This window comes from Colossoma macropomum, unplaced genomic scaffold (assembly GCF_904425465.1).
Source record: "Colossoma macropomum unplaced genomic scaffold, Colossoma_macropomum, whole genome shotgun sequence".
Classification (NCBI taxonomy): Eukaryota; Metazoa; Chordata; class Actinopteri; order Characiformes; family Serrasalmidae; genus Colossoma; species Colossoma macropomum.
This window is the reverse complement of record NW_023494789.1, coordinates 45,159,621-45,177,867: the sequence shown is the minus strand read 5'-3', so window position 1 is coordinate 45,177,867 and position 18,247 is coordinate 45,159,621. Positions and strand designations below refer to the sequence as shown.

Here is an 18,247-nt window from a genome sequence, read left to right as displayed (position 1 = left end):
GTAAAATTCTACCATGTCCATGACAGCATTCTTTCATTACCGGAACTTACTATTGCCAGTTAACCTAGCTAAGTACTGAAACTAGCCAATTCTCCTGTTACTCTTGTCAATATGAAAAATAATCTGCTTAGTTTAACCATCATCAAAGAGCATCTTCTTTTTGGTGGACATTCTGTACACAGAGGACATGAACATGAAAAATATCTCCTACTACGGGCTGGAAATTCCACTCTGTGATTGGCTGTTTTGCATTTCAGTTTTTCCTGACAAAGGAGACGGTTTTTAACCAACTTCAATGATAAAGCATATCAGCCACTATGGGTGGAGCAGAGCGGGGCAAAGCTTTTCGCATATTGTCACAGTCTAAAATAAAATCTTCAGCCTCTCACTTTCACCAATAATCTTAAGTGAGCATTCTCCTTTCTTCAAATTATACTACTGAAAATGTCAGATAAGGAACTTTATGCAACACTTGAGAGATTCAGAAACTTTAAGGAAATTCAATAGTTAAGGGAAAATGTAACAAAATGATTTAATTCCATTTGCATTATTTAACCCCTTAAAATCACAGGCTTAGAACATGCTAAGGCTTATTATTTAGTAACAACAGTAACTCCAATGCAAACTGGTTGAACTATTCTTAGCTTATAGCAGTGTTTAATAAAACTGCTGGCAGGCCCTGGCCTTTGCGTGATGTGTGTGCGAATGTGCATGTGTCCTGACCTTGAACTCCAGCTCCATGGCTGTGACGGTCTCTCCGGCGGGCACCTGGGTGAGTTTTTGGATGTGTGTGTAGAGGCTGCGGGCCGGAACCTCAGTGTGTCCACAGGTGGCAGCCTCCAGCAGGGCTTCATGAATAAACACATACTGATCCTCCGTCTGCACCATGTAGTTCCTCTGAGCTCGCATGCAAGTCACATGACCGTAAATATCCACCGACTTCTCGTGCTTCATGCGCTCCAGCATGGCGTCGATCACGATGAAGCAGCCTGTCCTTCCAACACCCGCACTGAGGGAGAAACACACACAGCCATTGAAGAGGGGTCTCGTGTTTCTGTGGGTAACCTATAGAATTCACAGTTACCACTGGCAACACGAAGGCTTGATGCAATTTTATATGAATAATTTCTCACTGAAACAATAATAACTGTACACTTAAAAGGGTTCACCTTTGTAATACGACATTCGGTTGCTTTAAAGAGAATAAAACAGGGAGCACACTGCAGTTTACCTGCAATGAACCACCATTGGTCCTGCGTCTGGTGGGTTGCAGGCTTTAACTCTGCGCAGGAAGGCCAGGATGGGTGTAGGATATTCGGGAACGCCGTGGTCCGGCCAGGCCATAAATTGGAACTGCCGCACCTCTCTCTTCTCACTGGAGCCATTCTGTTAGGAGTGAATAATAATAGCTTTATAATATAGCACCTTTAAATAATAAAAAAGGAATATTCATGAAAACATTTGTAAAATAGATTTAAATTAGATATATAGGCCATTCTACTGAATTAAAAAAAAAAAACCTTAAAAAAGGAATTAAAAACAATCAAGTGTTTAGACCTTAGGTATTTACAAGGACTATGTTATGATCTATTTAAACCTAGGCAATTAATAGAGATTAGGTATAAAGTTATAGAAAATCAGCATTAATAGAGTACTTTCCAATGGAATGTGACTGTCCTAAAAGCTGGAAGGTTCAATTATTTGTTTTAAATTTTAATAAAGTAAATATAATTAAGGTACAGGGTCACTCAAAGCAAAAGTTTTTGTCTGAAGTCCAAGTCAGTTAACCCTTAACATCCCAGGCTTATTAAATAATAAGGCTTGTAATATGGTAACTACAGGGACTTCCACGCAAACTGGTTGAGCTATTCTTAGGCTATAGAATTGTGCTATAAAAAACGTGTTTTCAACTCTGACTTTGAACCGGTTCAGTAGAATGATCCATATATGTACTAACTCACTCAAAGATTTAGTAACTTACTCATTTACTCAGTGATTTACATGCTGATTCAACTCCTTTACTCACTGCCTCCCTCCCTCTCTCCCTCCCTCACTTATTCACCCAATCCCACTCTGTGTTTTGTGAGTGAATTTTATACCTTGTATAGAGCGAATGTTCTGACGCTGTAGGTGGCAAGCTCCACAGTGTCCAGCATGCTGACCTGAATCATCCCGTACGTCTCCGTCCCTCTACTTGGCCAGTACTGATCACACTTCACCTACAGGGCAAAAGCACAAACAAAAATAACCCACATACATCTTGCAAAAATAAATCAAAAATAAATAAAACAATGAGCTATGGGGGATGGAAAGGGAGTCTCTATTTAAAAGTAAAATTTTTGTGTGCACTATGCTGGCCTGAATATTGTTTATATATCACCTCTGTATAAGCATGTAGCCTCTAAATATCATCGCTATCACAAGAAAACCTTGTATATTTGAAGGGCCAGCCGCCCTGTACATTGTGTGAACATTTCATGACAGAAATGGTCAAAAAAAAATTACACATTTTGAGGTTCAGCGTGTTTTTTCCTTCTATGAAGTTGCCATTTCAATACCAATGATCTGTAAATAGCCCAAGTAGGTGATTTAGACTAGAATCCGAAGGACTCATTCATGAGTCACTTCCTGTCATATGTGCACACATTCACGAGTGTGTGGTGGACAGCAGAGCAGCCACCTGGACACATCCAGCATATCTGAGCTCACTGCATAATCACAGTCCATCACAAACGGAGAACACATACACACACATACGTTTGCACCTTCTATTCAGTCCGCATATATTTTATGTTACCACCATATGTCACTTTGGCTGGCTGCACATGATGATGATTTAGGCAACATGTTTATGTTCTGTAGTCTGTAGCAATTGAAGTGTGGACCCACATATGTACTCGTAGAGTTTAAGGGGGTGCATTTGTCATTATAGCATAATAACAATTTAAGGGATTTATTATATCAAACCCCTTTTAACTTGTTTACATATGCTGCCAGAACAGTTGTGGTGTGTGCACGTCCATGTTGTGAAACCTAGAACCAGTGCTTTCTGTGTGTCACCATGTTTTCTATCATTGTATAAAAGATGCATAAGTTTTCCTTTATTGTTGGACGCACGAAGATTTTTTCAGAGTGGGTGCATGAGCGCATTCAGAACGCAATTTTGACCGCCAAGGCGAGTAAGTATTGACAAGTATTGTTAAAAAACGTGACGGATGTGACTATTCATGCACTTTCGTTGTTAAAAAAATTTAGCTTGTGAGACAAATAATAATGTACACATTTTCCACTTGTCAGATCACATTCTTTAACATATCAAATAACTGCAACAACAGCACTGACAAGTAATGTGACTCACAGAGAAAAGCAGATTAATTAGAAAAATATCCATGTTTTTGTGTCAGCCTTAAAAAGCTAAGGGGTTGACTAAATATAAGCACCTTCCATTGTACAAATGCATCCAGAAACATCTTTTACAATAGAAACTCACTCTTGTCACAGGCTTGAATGTAGGAAGGAGAAGCAGAAGAGTCAGCTGGCAAACCCACAGGGGTGATCATTCTCTTTCTCACACACACAGAGAGTTTCAGCAAAGCAATTTTCCCAGTCTTGGCTGGGAAAGACATCCTGATATTTTCAAGCACGTTTATAATTCTTGGCAATTAATAATTTGATATGAGCACCTCTGTGACAAAAAGTAGGAGCAGCAATAATAGCATGAGAAAACTCTTGGGGAGCGAGGCACAAGCAAACAAAAGAACTATCATAGCAAAATCCACTAACATTCACCTGATGGGATGTGCATTCCAAGTTCATCCACAAGGATGGCAAAAAAGGACTTTGGTTGAAAATAATGTCACAAGAATATAGCAGCACACAGAGGAACATGTTTTATTATTTAAAACAGCCAAGCGACTGGTAGGTTTTTGTGTTTGATGAGCAATGAAGGCTACCTCTTCAGATGAACCAATGTGCTAACAGATATCATTAGTGTCAGGCTGGATACTTGTTGTCTTCTACATGAGGTATTTTCTCCTCAGTGGATGATGTGCCAACATGTTATTTGCCAGAGAAATATATTTTCATTGTTTCTGGACCTGGCTAACATTAACTAGAGTAACAAGCCTAGTAAGTGATATAGCCGTGCTATCACTAACTTCTCCACCTCAACCTGTGTATTGATTTCAGTAGTCAGATACTGGCACCTTGAAAGTTTAACAGAGCATTTGAGTCCCAATGCACATCCCTAGTGCTCACCGCCTCAGTGGTTTGAAGTAGGCTCCAACGGTTTCGGAGTAGTCAAAATTGTTGCCATGGACCCAAGAAACCGAAGGGGGAATTTTTTGCTTAAAACCTCTTGTTATGTTGTGGGTCAAACGGACTTGTTTCGAAGATTAAATGGAAGTAAATGGAAAATGACTAATTTAATGTGTTTGCAACCCCTCCTGCATGTTTATATTACACACATAATGTTCAGGACAATTTGATCCAGCAGTGAGAATGGTGGCTACAAAGGGTAAAAATATCAAATTTAGACTGAAACTGATTAATTTTCTTTTCAAATTTGACACACAATGTGATTGCCTAATCCCTCCCGACCACATACACACAGGCACACACACATGCACAGACAGTCAAACTCACACACATAACCTTGTTTCTGTGAACTGTAGGGCCATTACATAGACTTCCAGAACTACTACTAACCTAACCCTAACCCTTACCCTATCCCGAACCTTAATCTTAACCTAACCTTAATCTTAGCATCAACGTAAAATTTAATGATTTACATTGTGGGGACCAGCCTGTGGTGTATGAACAGGTTTTGGTCCCCATAATGTGGCACAAACCTGGTCCACACACACTCACACACATACACAATTTTCGTTGTTTTTTTGTTCAGGTTTTCTGTTTTAACACTGTTCAAAAAAATAAAACGTAGTGTTAAAATCATACTTACGGCTCATTTAGTGTGATTTGAATTGAAAGGGTAAATTTGACTTGGGACAGAAGGGATGTTTTATTTGTATCAATCATGGCCCCATGACATAAAATATGTCAAAATGTTGAAAAAGTCTAAATAAAATAAGAATAAGAATGGCTAGTTTTTGCCAATATTCACAAAAAACAGAAAATAATTTTTTGATGAAAAACAAGCGAATTATTATAAATAAAATAAACCATGATCTGGGTGAAGGGGTGAAAAACTTGATTACCCTAAATATTGATTAAATTAATATCAATTTAGCTAAAGATAATGTTTATGGAGAAAAACATTTTTTTAACTACTTTCGGATGGTTAAACATGCGCTTACAATGCTATTGATAAAACTTCCATTCGTTAGTAGGTGGGCAATGTGGGAAAAATATATCGCAACACTTCAAGACACAACATGCATCACAATATTTGTTTTTCTGAGATTTAATAAGACAAAATAGAACCTGTAGTGCCACATCTAGAAATATACTCTGATAATAATAATTACAATGACAATGATTTTTATTCAATGTTTTACCACCTGTGCTGCACTAAATTCAATTAAACTAATTATTCTCACTTTGTAACGCAACGTAGTTAGCGTCCTTTTAGTACTGATGATCCCATGACATGCTCAGAAAAGCACATCGAGACATAATTTATCACGATAGAAACAGAATTTTCAACTTGTTAGCTACATTAGCCTTAAAGCTCCAGAGCAAAACTTAAGCAAACTTCTTTGCCTCCAGATACGTTTTAGCTAATTGTTTTTTTACCCTTTTCCAGTAATGAAGAACATAGTTTGCTACTCTGAGACGATACAAAAAGACTCAGATATGCTGAACTCTAGCATAGCCAGCATTGGTAGCAGTGTTAATAATTTAATTACGTGTCGCAGCACTGCTCTTCCTCACTCTCTCTTTCACACATTCCTGAACCGCAAAGTACATTGTTCACACCTGACCTGCCACTTGACAACACCATTCAGCATCACACACACACTGCACAGCACAAATAAGCAACAGAGTGAGAAGGATCGGTCTATGTGTGTGTGTCTCTCTGCAAAGTACAGTATTTCTGATGGTGAGTGAAAATGAGATAGGGTCCTATCTGTTTTTCTACAAAATGTGGATTTTGTTTATAAAACTAAAAGGAAACCAAAGTATTTTCTGGTTGCTGAAATTAAGGTTAATGTTGCACTAAAAGTGTAAAAAAGCATCAGGGCATCAACTTGAAGAGGGTAGTTCATCTGCAATGATTTGGAATGTTAAAATCCATTGGAATTGATTATACCAATACTCAATAAAGCATTCATTTAAGCACCCACGTTTTGACTAAAAGGTTATTTTCAAATTTTCAAATGGAATAAGTATCAAATATTGTTTTTATTGACTGCATTCTACTAAAAGTTGCTGAAGTAACACTTGGTTATTTTTTTAATCCAATTTAGTTAGTCATGGCCAATTTCACCTTCTATGAAGGTATACCCCTGTCTCACAAGGCTACTAAGCTCAGACATCAGCCACTGCATCTTTTCAAACTGCTGCTAAGACAATGTAATTGGACAGCTCAACACACTTGGAGGAGAACACTTCAATTCTGTTATGTCAGCTAACTAATGCTTGTGTTGGCTAGCATCATGCTGAGTGGCAAAGAGAAAGGGAAGACCCTATTCAGTGCATTTAAAAAAATAATTGCATTATTAAATCAAATGGAATACTGGTAAAATTTGAGATTTCATGAAGCACTGACTTGCCTGCTAAATAATCACAACTGAATAGAATAACTGTAAGGTCAGAGATTTATACTCCTAGTAGTTACTGTAAATAGAGTGGGTCTATATGCATATAGCATATTTCACTGAAGAATAAATATAGTCTTAGGGGCTTTTCGCATGGCAATCATGTAACCATGTTGACTGCAATGCTAGCACAGCTAGCATACTTCGAGCATGGACTGCAGCACTATTTTAAACACAAAAATAAGAATTGCAAAAAGCACTGAAAATAGGAATAAAAATAAATATCGAAAGCAGAGAGCCACCAGTTCATGGTGTATACACTTTTAAATTTTTTCCTAGCAAAAACAGCAGGTTTTATGGCTGACACCAACACAATTAATGTTTTCAACTCGAAGGTGGGTGGGCATATGCTTGTCTCGGGCATATATATGCTGCGTTGCTTTGCCTGTCTCCCACTGAAAATGACTGGGGGATGCATAAGTCCTGTTTGTCGTGTAAAAAGGCCTTTGCAAAGTGTCTATGTATGACTTTACTCACTCTAGATTTCTCTTCCAGTTTGGTCATCATGACAATGGTGTTGGCCCTCTGCTCCCACACCATCCTCCAGAAATCACTGAGTGTTTCGGGGAGAGGCCCCTGTGTGCCAATGTATGCGTTCTGTTTCCTATAGCCGTCAATGTAGTTAGCATTGATGTAGTCACTCCCCGGCACACCTGCACACAAAATACACACTGTTAACACTCCTCACAAAGCAGCTTACATGCCTCTCACAGCAGGCAAAGAACTGTTATTATTGTAAAAGCAGCACTTGCTGCTACACTGAAGAAGATTCTCCATACTGACCATCAATGGGAGTCAGGATGACTCTGGAGTGATCATAAGCAATGACGTTTGCATAGCGGTTCTTTGGCTTGTTGACCTCTAGGTTGGAGTGCTCCCAGGTGAACTGTTGGCCAGGGTCAATTGACTGTGGACAGAGGAGAAAATAAAGACAAGACACTTTACAAGTACTGCTCATCAGTCTGAGTTTGCTTGCTGTTACTTTAGCTGTTTGCTAATGCTTTATGAATATTTAACTTTAACACTCAGCTTCATGCTCAAAAAAGTGTCTTCCTTGCTATGTAGAGCAAGTTTTGCTTTAACTATTATTAGTTTATATCCAAACAATCACTAAAAGCACATACTAAAACCCTCTGGGCTAAAGGTGGTTTGAACACCTGAAAGGTACCTGATTAGCCTTTAATATATTAAGTCATTACAAACCAACAAGCATGCTTGTCTACATTAGAGCCCTATCTTTTACTGATAATACTGGCTGACATTGACGACCCATAGTTTCATCAATATTGGAGAAACAGATCTCATTTCATCTCATTACATGATGTACCAATAAACAGAGATTTCTTTATTTGCAGCATAGCCAGATTTGAACCTACTATGTTTGAGCAAAACCTTGTTCAAATGTATGACAGCAATATAGGCTGAACTGGTTAATCTGAACACAAAACACCATCATGATTAAAATACGCTGTTTTATTTATTGATCCTACAAGGGAAATTTGTAATTTCAAATTTACGCCCAGTCTGGCAGCAGCACAGAGCCGCCTGGGACAGTGCCTTGTATGAGGGTACAACAACGAATACCAAGTAAGTCCTGAGACTTATACCCACAACCCGCTGACTGTTGGCAACAACCTTGGGTTTGCTCTGGCCCAGCATTTGGCCCAGATCTGGCCCACACATTGTAAGGTAGAACTAATGAATGTGACCCATATCTGGACTAATTACATTTTTGGTCTACAACATTTATGCCAGAATTGGCCCACAAATACAGACATAAGGCAAAAGTGTACACTGCTGTATAGCATGCAAGCGTTTGTCGACTACCTGGCAGATGTTAGGTGAGCAGGCTATAATAGGGCCACTATTATTGCCTGTACACATAACATCTGCCTGGTATTCAACCAACACTCCCGTATGAAAGTCAGAATCTGCCCAGAACTGTCAGCTATCTGAATTTCTGCCGTTTATTTGAGTTTAAGAACAGTGACAACTGACGATCAGATCTGTCAGTAAAGCAAGTTATAACTAAAATCAGCCAATATTAACCTCTATCAGAATTTTTTGCCCCTTAAACTTAGTATTAGACACAAAATATTCATACTGGTTTGGCATGTTTTTTTTTTGGCTCAGTGTCCCCAAATGTTTGACGTGTAATGTATCTGGCCACATATTCATGCAGTTTTCAGTCATTTATGCAGTTCAACAGGGTCACTGTTCACAAGTTTTTTAAACTTCAAAGCACATTTTTAAGAAGCTTGCAGTACTGTGGATGAAGATACCACTAGACTTTATTCTGACACAGACATCCACCTTTATTTCCACCACACCACAGCTCAGCCCCTAATACAAACACACCCAGACCCCTGTCTGCTCTCTGCCTCATCCCTAGCTGACCTCGGCCCCAGTTTGCCATAATGAGGCAAAAAAGAGGAAAGCGGGTGAAAGTGTGTGACAGTCAAGAGTCAGGAAAGTGCTTTATTCAGAACACACACACACTGCTACCTCCTCTGCATCTATGGAGCTCATTACTGCTCTAATGGCTGTACTAGACTATTCTTAGCTAAAGAGCAGCAAGGCGGAAAAAAGCTTCACTTGTAATGTAATGGAGAACATAACCACTCATACATACTGACCACTATAAAATATGCATGAAGTAGGAACACTTATACTGGCCATGTTAAGGTGAAGTCTCAGACTTGTGCATTCATTCTGACAAAAAAGACTGTGCATTAGATGGGCAATATGATGATATGTTATCATTATCGTAATAATGTGTGTCAACAACACAGCACAACAAAATGCAACATGAGTGTCATTAGCCACTGATTATTCATTAACTGGCAAGTCTAAATGAAAGAGGTAACCTATCAAAATATCATAATATTATGAATCTATAAAACATAATATAGGCTTCCTAAGGTTAGCTTCCTAATGGTTTTATAATACATATAATTTTACACACACACACACACACACACACACAATATATATATATATATATATATATATATATATATATATATGTATTTACACACACACATGCACAATGAAGACCATCGTATCAAAAAAAATAATCGTGATTCACATCATGTACTGCGCAAAGTATGATGCTGTATTTCTTCCACCTCACCCAGTGTGCATTAATAATCACCAAAATTACCATACTGCTGGCCCGCTTAATAGGTTTAGATTGCTTCGCCAAAAAGCAACAGCACAGTTATAGAAAACTAAACATGGTTCATGGATACGAGGGGTTCTGGAATTTTGACAGACGCATTTGCTTGTAGCTCCAGTGCAAAACTTAGGAAGCAAATTTGTACTGCATATATGGCATGTATTGGAAGTTCGAAATCTGCACTTTCCACAGTATTTCTTCAATTATTAACAATTAATATTAAATTACAATATGCGTGTTATTGACAGTAATAACAGTGGCTCTTGACATTGCCAGAGACAGTTAACTGTACTAGGTAACTTATTTGGTGCGCCAAATATGTGCCAAATGTACAGCTGAGTCAGCTCAACAGTTCTTGGATCTGTTGGACTTATCGCTTCCACACCCACAACCATGTGACATCCACGACCACAAAACTTCCCATTTAAGTCCGAGATTTCTAAGAGCTTAGTCCCTTTTAAGTGCATTACTGCATCTCTCTCTCTCTCTCTCTCTCTCCCTCTTCTACCCCTTCTCCATCTCCCTCTATCCCTTCCTCTCAGCTGTCTGCTATAATAATGGCAGTGTTTGAGAGGTGGGCTGCATATCTTATTTAACAGCCCGTTAGGTAAAGCTTCCTGCATCTCAGGCTGACAAATCACAGCCATTAGTGCTAATGCCTCGCCCTGACAGACTGATCTGTTACCTCAACACTTCACCATTCTCTTTGCATCCCTTCATTTCTCCCTATTCCCCTGATAACTCTATCCTTCCACAATCACCCCTCCCCCCAGTCTTCCATTCAAAGGCATTTCTAGGATTTTGTGGGCCCACCATTTCTGCTGACTCGCCAAATAGATACTTTAAATACAGAGAGCCCCATAATTGACAGGAAAAACCTTTTACTCTTAATTAAAGACTACTCTGGAAGGACCATCTACAACATAGGAATGACAAAGGTTACTGGAGAGACTTGGGAATCATCATTATTAAAGTCAAACCCTTTAACCACTACTGATCAACTAATCTTTTATAATCCCTGATCAGTATTGGAGTTCTCTGAATTCAAAGGTTGAATGATTTGATGATGATATGAAAGTTGAGAATGTGTAAATTTTATTTACATTACACCCCTGCCTTCATCTCTTAATATCCAAACATATTTGTTTGTGCATTCAGCCACTCCAAACAAGCCTTATGCTGTTTTCACATGTGGGCGGTAGATGGTCGATGGGAAACCGTATATTCCATCATTTTCAACGCAACTGCCACCGCAAGCGGCAACGTTCTACAGGCCACCATGGTAAGTGAAACAATTCATCAAGAGCTCAATTTTCCCAACTTTTGCCATCAACTGCAGTGGTGAAATTTTCTGGATGTTGATTTTTTGGGGAGCCATGGACCCCCAACGTCTCGTTGTTGAATTCTAGGTTAATTGAGTTTTATATAACAAAAATAAAAGAATACAGAGTGTCCTCCAGATTTTTCCAAATTAAATAAACAATATACACTGCTAAAACTCTCCTCTGATAATCATCCATTTTTGCTGGCACTGCAGTAACCATGCCAGCATTTGCGTCGCTTCATGCTGTCGTTGGCCACGTACTGCTATGAGGCGCAGAATGACAGTTTTTTCAACGTAAACATGTGAACGCAGCATTAAACCCACAGTCTGCCACTACAGCGCTGCTTCTTCCTTGCTGCTACCCAGACACACCCATTACACTCTGTACTCATAAAAATATCAGTCACAGCCATGCAAATCCTGTTTGCATTCACATATCTCTCTCTTTCACACACAAAAACTTTGTTTTTTGTGTGGGTTTTATTCATGGTGCGTGTGTGGCTGATAACACTTCAAAACTCTGATTCACACTGAAGCACATCAGCTTGTGTTCATATTTGGCTCACTATCTGACCATTTTTTATTTATTTATTTTCATATCAGATAGCGGACTGCGCGGTCTGGGGTTATTATTTACCATGTCTTTTTCTACAGACCCTCTGAGAAGCACTGACTCATCCTCCCCCCAGCATGGCAGTGCTGCTACTGTGTATGTGTGTGTATGTGTGTTGTTCCCTCCCTCAGTGCTATGCAGCTTCCTCAGCCTTTCCACCAAACAGATGCCCAACAGATGCCCAACAAATCTGGCAGGAATCAGTCTCTGTATCCCAGACATTGCTACAGCCTGTTAGCACTGAACAGCAGTAGCTAAGGAAGGAACACTGATGAGGGAGTTGTTCTTGTGGGCTTCATCTGGCTTCACCTAACTGTATGATGACCACCTGGACAGGGACACCCTGTCTGGAAAAAAGCTTTTACATGTTAGCTACAGTTCTATGCAAAATTTCAATATCCTTAATCAAAAGACATGTTGAGTTTCTAAGTGAAAATAAGCTAAGACAATGAAAAACTAAAATATGACTTTTTCTATTATTTTTAGTTCACAGTTTATATTACAATATTTACGATTGCTTGCACACCAAATGTAAAAATAACACACAGTTAGTGAGACCTGACACTGAAGGAGCAACACCTCAGCCCAGATCTGCACAACTATAAGCCCATTCCCAGCCTCACACTTTTAGCAAACCACTAAACCCACTTCTCTACATTAGACAGAGAAATCTAACATGATGTCACTTCTTTTACTGTCACATCGATTACAGGAAGAAATCTGCTAACAAACAGCAACGAACAGTGTGAATTAAGTTAAAAAAAAGAGAGAAAAAAATTACCATATTTCATGTGTATTAATATGCATTCTAAATGTATTCTGAATATGTTAGTTTTTTATATACTGTATAAAATGCATTGTAAATATTGTATGGAATACACTACTAAACACATTTAGGACCATGTATTCAGTATTCAGCCATCACAAGTACTTTGAAAACTGTCAGTGTGCGGTGTTGGTCTTGTGTGTTGTGTTTGGTTATTCATATATTTAACTCTAGCAATATCTCTGAAAAAATCAACCCAGACAATATCGTCAGAAAAGCAGAAATGTTAAAAGTGTTTTAGATCGTATGAACGCTGTGTGCGCCATACAGTGACAAAATTTTGGGTTTTTATAAATTGAATTTTGAATGAAGTGTTTCATTTTGCAAAAGATTTGAGGAGTTCTGCTACTTGTATGTGTGGCTATGCGAAATATGTGTACTGTTTGGACAGATGAGCCCTGTTTTCAAAATCGTGCTTAAGCAATCTTAAAAAAACTATACTGGCTGAGTTTAACATATAGGAAAAAAATAAAATAAAAGATATTAAAATGGCATATCTTTTGCACAGGCCACATTATATGTTAACATTATATGATAAACTGAGCAATTAAATAGCAATTATGTATTAAAATGTGAGAGACGTCTACTTCTTTTCACTTAGAAACCCAACAAATGTGACTTGACCAAGGGTGCCCTAACCTTTGTATATGATTGTGCGTTAGGAGCCGTAACGTTTGGAAAGACAAATGATAGCACATTGTTCCTATCTGCTGTTGCGTTTTGGGACCCCCAGGAGGCGGTAACTCTTCCTTTTCACAGACACTAGGCTGTTGAATGGCACAAACAAGGCAGCTATTTGATTCCCAGTAATGAAACAACCCTCTGTGGCTGTGAGCCCACAAGCAAGCACATAAGAATGGACAGAATTCAGGTTTCAAGGTGGCTGTTACTACTCAATTTAGCCCTTGTCCATTTTATAGAAAATCTAGTTAATTTCACTTTTTTACACTATATGAAATGCTGTTTATAACAATGCAACACAAATTTGTCCATCTTTCTAGATAACGGTATGTCTTACAGTGTCAAAAACCTCACAAACAAGTGTACTAGAGATTACTTCATAATCTCTTAACTGATGCAAAATTAAAAAAAGAAACGCATTTTCAGCTCAGGGGAAAGTTTAATTTATTAGATTTTTTTCTCTGAAGTATTCCTTTAAGCTAAGTATGCTATGTGAGTCTCATTTATTGCTGCCCTCAGCTCTATCATCCCACACACTCGGGTCAGGACAAAGGCAGCCCAGCTCTGAACCCTTTCAGCTTATGTTCCATAGAGAGAGACATAAGGGAGAGTGTTTATTCATTCCCCTGCAAGGGCACCTACTCACATCATGTACCAATGTTTGTAGACATTCAACTTATCGTCTCAAAGCATAGTGAGTTTGCCCCTCTGGGAACAACTTCTACATGGCTGTGACGATTAGATTGCACCCAGCCGCATGAGTATTGGTGAGGTCAGGTACAGATGTTGGATGATTAGTTCTCCATCACAAACTCATCATTCCAACTCAGCCCAAAGGTAGAGCAGTGCTCCATAACTCCACCAAAAGTAGACGCTTGGCTTTGGGCATGGAGACCTAGACTAATGTGCAGCTGCTCTGGGGCGTCTCATTCTATCGGCAATGCTTTTCTATGCTGTCAGAAAAACGGATACATTTTTCTCCCTAAGATAAAAAAATGTCTAATCCTTAAGGTACACTATATTTATTTTTCAAGCAAAAGGAGCGCATTTGTACATTTTTATAATATCACTTTTAAAATGAGATGTGGCTGTGCATTTCCTTAATTTACATATGGCAATAGTGATTCAGAACACGCAAAAAAAAAAAACTAAAACCGCTTGCCATAATAATTAGAATTTTCATGTTAGTTTAATTTTTAATTGTAAAAAAAAACTGTAAAAAAAGGCCAAATGTTACACTTTAATTTGTTTGTTAAAATTATAACTGTAATTACAATAATTGTAAAAAAGCTTGAGTTATTCATATTATTATTGTTGAATTATTTAGGTGGGAAATTAAATCTTACATGCTAAAATGTAATTTGTACAATTAAACTTTGTTTCTTGAATAAAAGTTAAAGCAAGAGTGAGAAACTGAGGGCCAGGGTCCAGCACTGTTCGGTGATTTCCCAGCCTCAGCACACCAACTAAATCCGGTAATTAGCAGATGAGCTGAATCAGGTATGCCTGAGCAGGAAAATCACCAAAGTGTGCAGGAGTTCACCACCCATGAGTTTAAGCATCTTTACCAAACAAAATACTATTGTTACCACTTCTTCCCAAAATCTGTAGCTCTGTTTCAGAGAATTTTGGTTTTCTTTGTTCTCGTTTTTTTTGGCATAGGTTTTTAATATGTATGACCTCATTTGGATTTTGGATTTTGATTGGCTCTTGCCTAAGACACTAGGGAAAATACAGCAGAGTTAAAAGGACACCAGTGCGCTAAGCACTGCCGCAGTGACTTTATGAGTAGCTCTTATTTACTGTGCTGCACTTTGTGCATGGCGTAGTACTGATAAACTGAGTTTTATTAATCTGGCCCATAGTGTATTTATCTACATCTAGATTCTGACATTAAAAAAAACCTTCAATCTCATATTGCAGTGATTTTTTTTTATCCATGCTCTAACTTCAGTATGGAGTTCCTACTCTTCAGTAATGAATTAAAGGTGCTTTATTAGGGCTCTCCAGCTCAGCTTCTATACTAAGACTACAAACATTTATGACAGGCTTTATTCTGTCCAGCTCAGTTGCAGAAATGAATAATAAAATACTGCTCTTCCATTTCACACACCCACACATATACGTTTCTTTAGTCATTATATTGTTTTTATCACAATGGAAGTTAAACGTCTAACAAAGAAGGTCAATCTCTCACTGCTCCACTCCTGGAGACATTACTAGGCATTCATTTTCATTTCAGAGTGTGTCTTTTAAAGGGTCTATGTAGAGTTGTACTGTTGATGAAGCAGATGTCTATAACTTGAAAATACACTATGGATTAAGGCAGCCCAAAGAGCATTATGTGTAGCCTGATGTTTTAAATCTCTTAAAACTCTTCTGACGTCGACAAACTCATAAACCCTGTTAAAATCCCAGGAGAAACAGCTGAAACAGCATCAGACTTACCCCAAGAGTAACATGGAGCACTACGCTGCACAGTTTACCAGTCACATTGCTGTTATCTGAAAGCCTCTGCAGTAGTAAAAGCTTTAGTGTCAGCTGTAGTGATGTCTGACCAGGTGATTTTTTATATTTTTATTCAGGAGGACAAAACCATACACACTTCAGGTGTAACATTCTTCACATTTCTAGAACAAACACCCTTCTTTTCCACTCACCCACACCATTATCACAGAGAAACAGGAAGTACAAAACTTCGCTCAATTAAGTCAGTGTGTAACAGTCTGTCTTTGATGTCAAGGCTTCTTCTAGTGTTTCCTGAATAAAGCAGAAAACATTAATCTTACTGTGACAACTACTTCTTTGTGTCACTTTACTACAGTCATTTAAGCCCAATTGAAATTGCCCCAACATTCTCAAACACACATCATTATCCACCAAATACCATCATTATCCACCTAGTCTTTCTGACAGTTGCGGTATATATATCATGGTATATATTTTTTCAAATAAAACCATTCTGAATGCTTAAGTAAACTGAAATAGTAAAATGCAAAAGAGTAACTGAACAATATATAATTAAGCCAATGTCAATATTGCTTTCTACAACTAGCCCCATGAGCCTGGCTAAAAATGCTGTTTCACACCTTAATTCTTTATGTTGGCTTCTTATTCGCCAGGTAGTTGTTTAAACGTTTCACTCCACCTTAAATCGAGCAACAATTACATTCTGGCCCTGTGCAAGCCAGTAACTGCTGCACCTTTTAAGGTGGAACAGGAATTTTGAATGAGAAGCCAACTTCGTGGAATTTCTCAAGTCATTTGTCTCATATGTGCATCGTATGTTTTTGATCGGTCACTCAAACTGTTCCCTCCTGTCAAAGCATGCAGTTCTTCACCACAAAGAGAAATGAAACCCACCAGACCCTCTGGCAACATCCAACAGGCTGCTTTATTCTCCACCAAACAGCATCATTCCCCAGTCCAGTGTGCTCTGGGTATTTGTCAATGCCAAACTTTTGTTTATCTAATGAAAAAATGTTCATCAAAAACATGGCTGTGCTCTTTCATCCTCCACATCAGCATCCAATGTTAGTTATAGTCTCTCAGTGGCTTGTATTTGGAGATCAGAGACAGTGTGTGATGTATCTGTGCTGTTTACTGCCAGCTCCGCAAGGCTGAAACTCTGCAGAAACAGGCTGAGGTGAGCTGCTTTAAAATGGATCTGCCCTCCTCCCCTTTTCGTGCTGATTTATCCTCACTGAAAATCACCACTTTAAATGCAAATGATTGGCCTTTGTAGAACATCAGCAAGCAATAATGCCCTGATGGCTTATACAGTAAGTAAATGTGGGGGGAAACTATTTTTCAGGATGGTGAGTGGGGGTGGGTGGGTCATTCATTCTGCAGCAGTTTCCTCTAGGGGTTACACAGACTACTCAACTAATGTATCCACTAGTTGGAAATGTAGGGAGCTGTAGACTAGGCACAGAAAATGCCTGATTTGAGTATTTGTTACTTCATTACTCTCAAACCATTTCAAAAGTGACAAAAAGAATTCCAGCGTAAACTACAAGTTGGCCCACTGGGTGCATACTGTTAAATTAGTTGAGCTTCCTGAGTATCTACATTGTAAAAAAGGATATCTTGGCAAGTGAAGTCATCTTAAATCTAGTAGATATATCTAATACTTCTCATTTTGAGATTGTTCTAAGATTATTTGACTTATTTCTAAACAATTTTTGGTTAACTTATCTCACTATTGGCAGATAACTGTGCTTGTTTTAAGAAACAATGCTTAAAACAAGCAAACTTATATAGAGAGACAATGTGGTACAGAGTAACGTAGAAGTAATGAGACTACTTTTTCCAAAAAGTAATAAGTAACGTAAACCTATTACAGCCCAACAGAAGTAATTAGTAATGTGGACAGATTACTTATTTTATAATTACCCCAGCACTGAAGCTATCTATACTAACAATAACAATAACACTAGCAGTAACACTATCTCTGCTGTACCTGGATTACTTTTCCCTCTTAACACCCAAAAAATCACACTGAACAACTTCCTCTCCATAATGTAGTTTATCGCTTAATTGCCTTGTTCATGGCAGTCTGTCCTCATACAGTGTCATCATATATATACACATATTATAAAAACAGGTGTTATATCAGACCCTAGGCAGCTGCCTACCTTAGCCTAATGCGACTGTCCTGGCTAGCATCATTAAGTTTTCAACATGTTTGGATCACCCCTGTAATTTATTTTCTTTAAAGAAAATAACTCAGAAAGACCCAAAACTTGATTTATTTTAAAGGTTCACTCTTCTAGAATTAATTCTTATGATTAAAAACATTGTGTCAAATGCATTAGCACAAAATTCTCATTTTTTTCTATTGAAA

General features: G+C 38.3%; 1 protein-coding gene across 1 annotated transcript in view; it reads right to left on the bottom strand.

The window, feature by feature from the left end:
* The window catches only part of ptprfa (protein tyrosine phosphatase receptor type Fa), a 241,253-nt gene that overhangs the window by 15,677 nt on the left and 207,329 nt on the right, over window positions 1-18,247 (bottom strand). Inside the window, 5 exon segments of the mRNA XM_036571461.1 lie at window positions 724-1,009; window positions 1,232-1,386; window positions 2,100-2,219; window positions 7,257-7,432; window positions 7,563-7,686. Of these exon segments, the coding sequence (XP_036427354.1) occupies window positions 724-1,009; window positions 1,232-1,386; window positions 2,100-2,219; window positions 7,257-7,432; window positions 7,563-7,686 (861 nt within the window).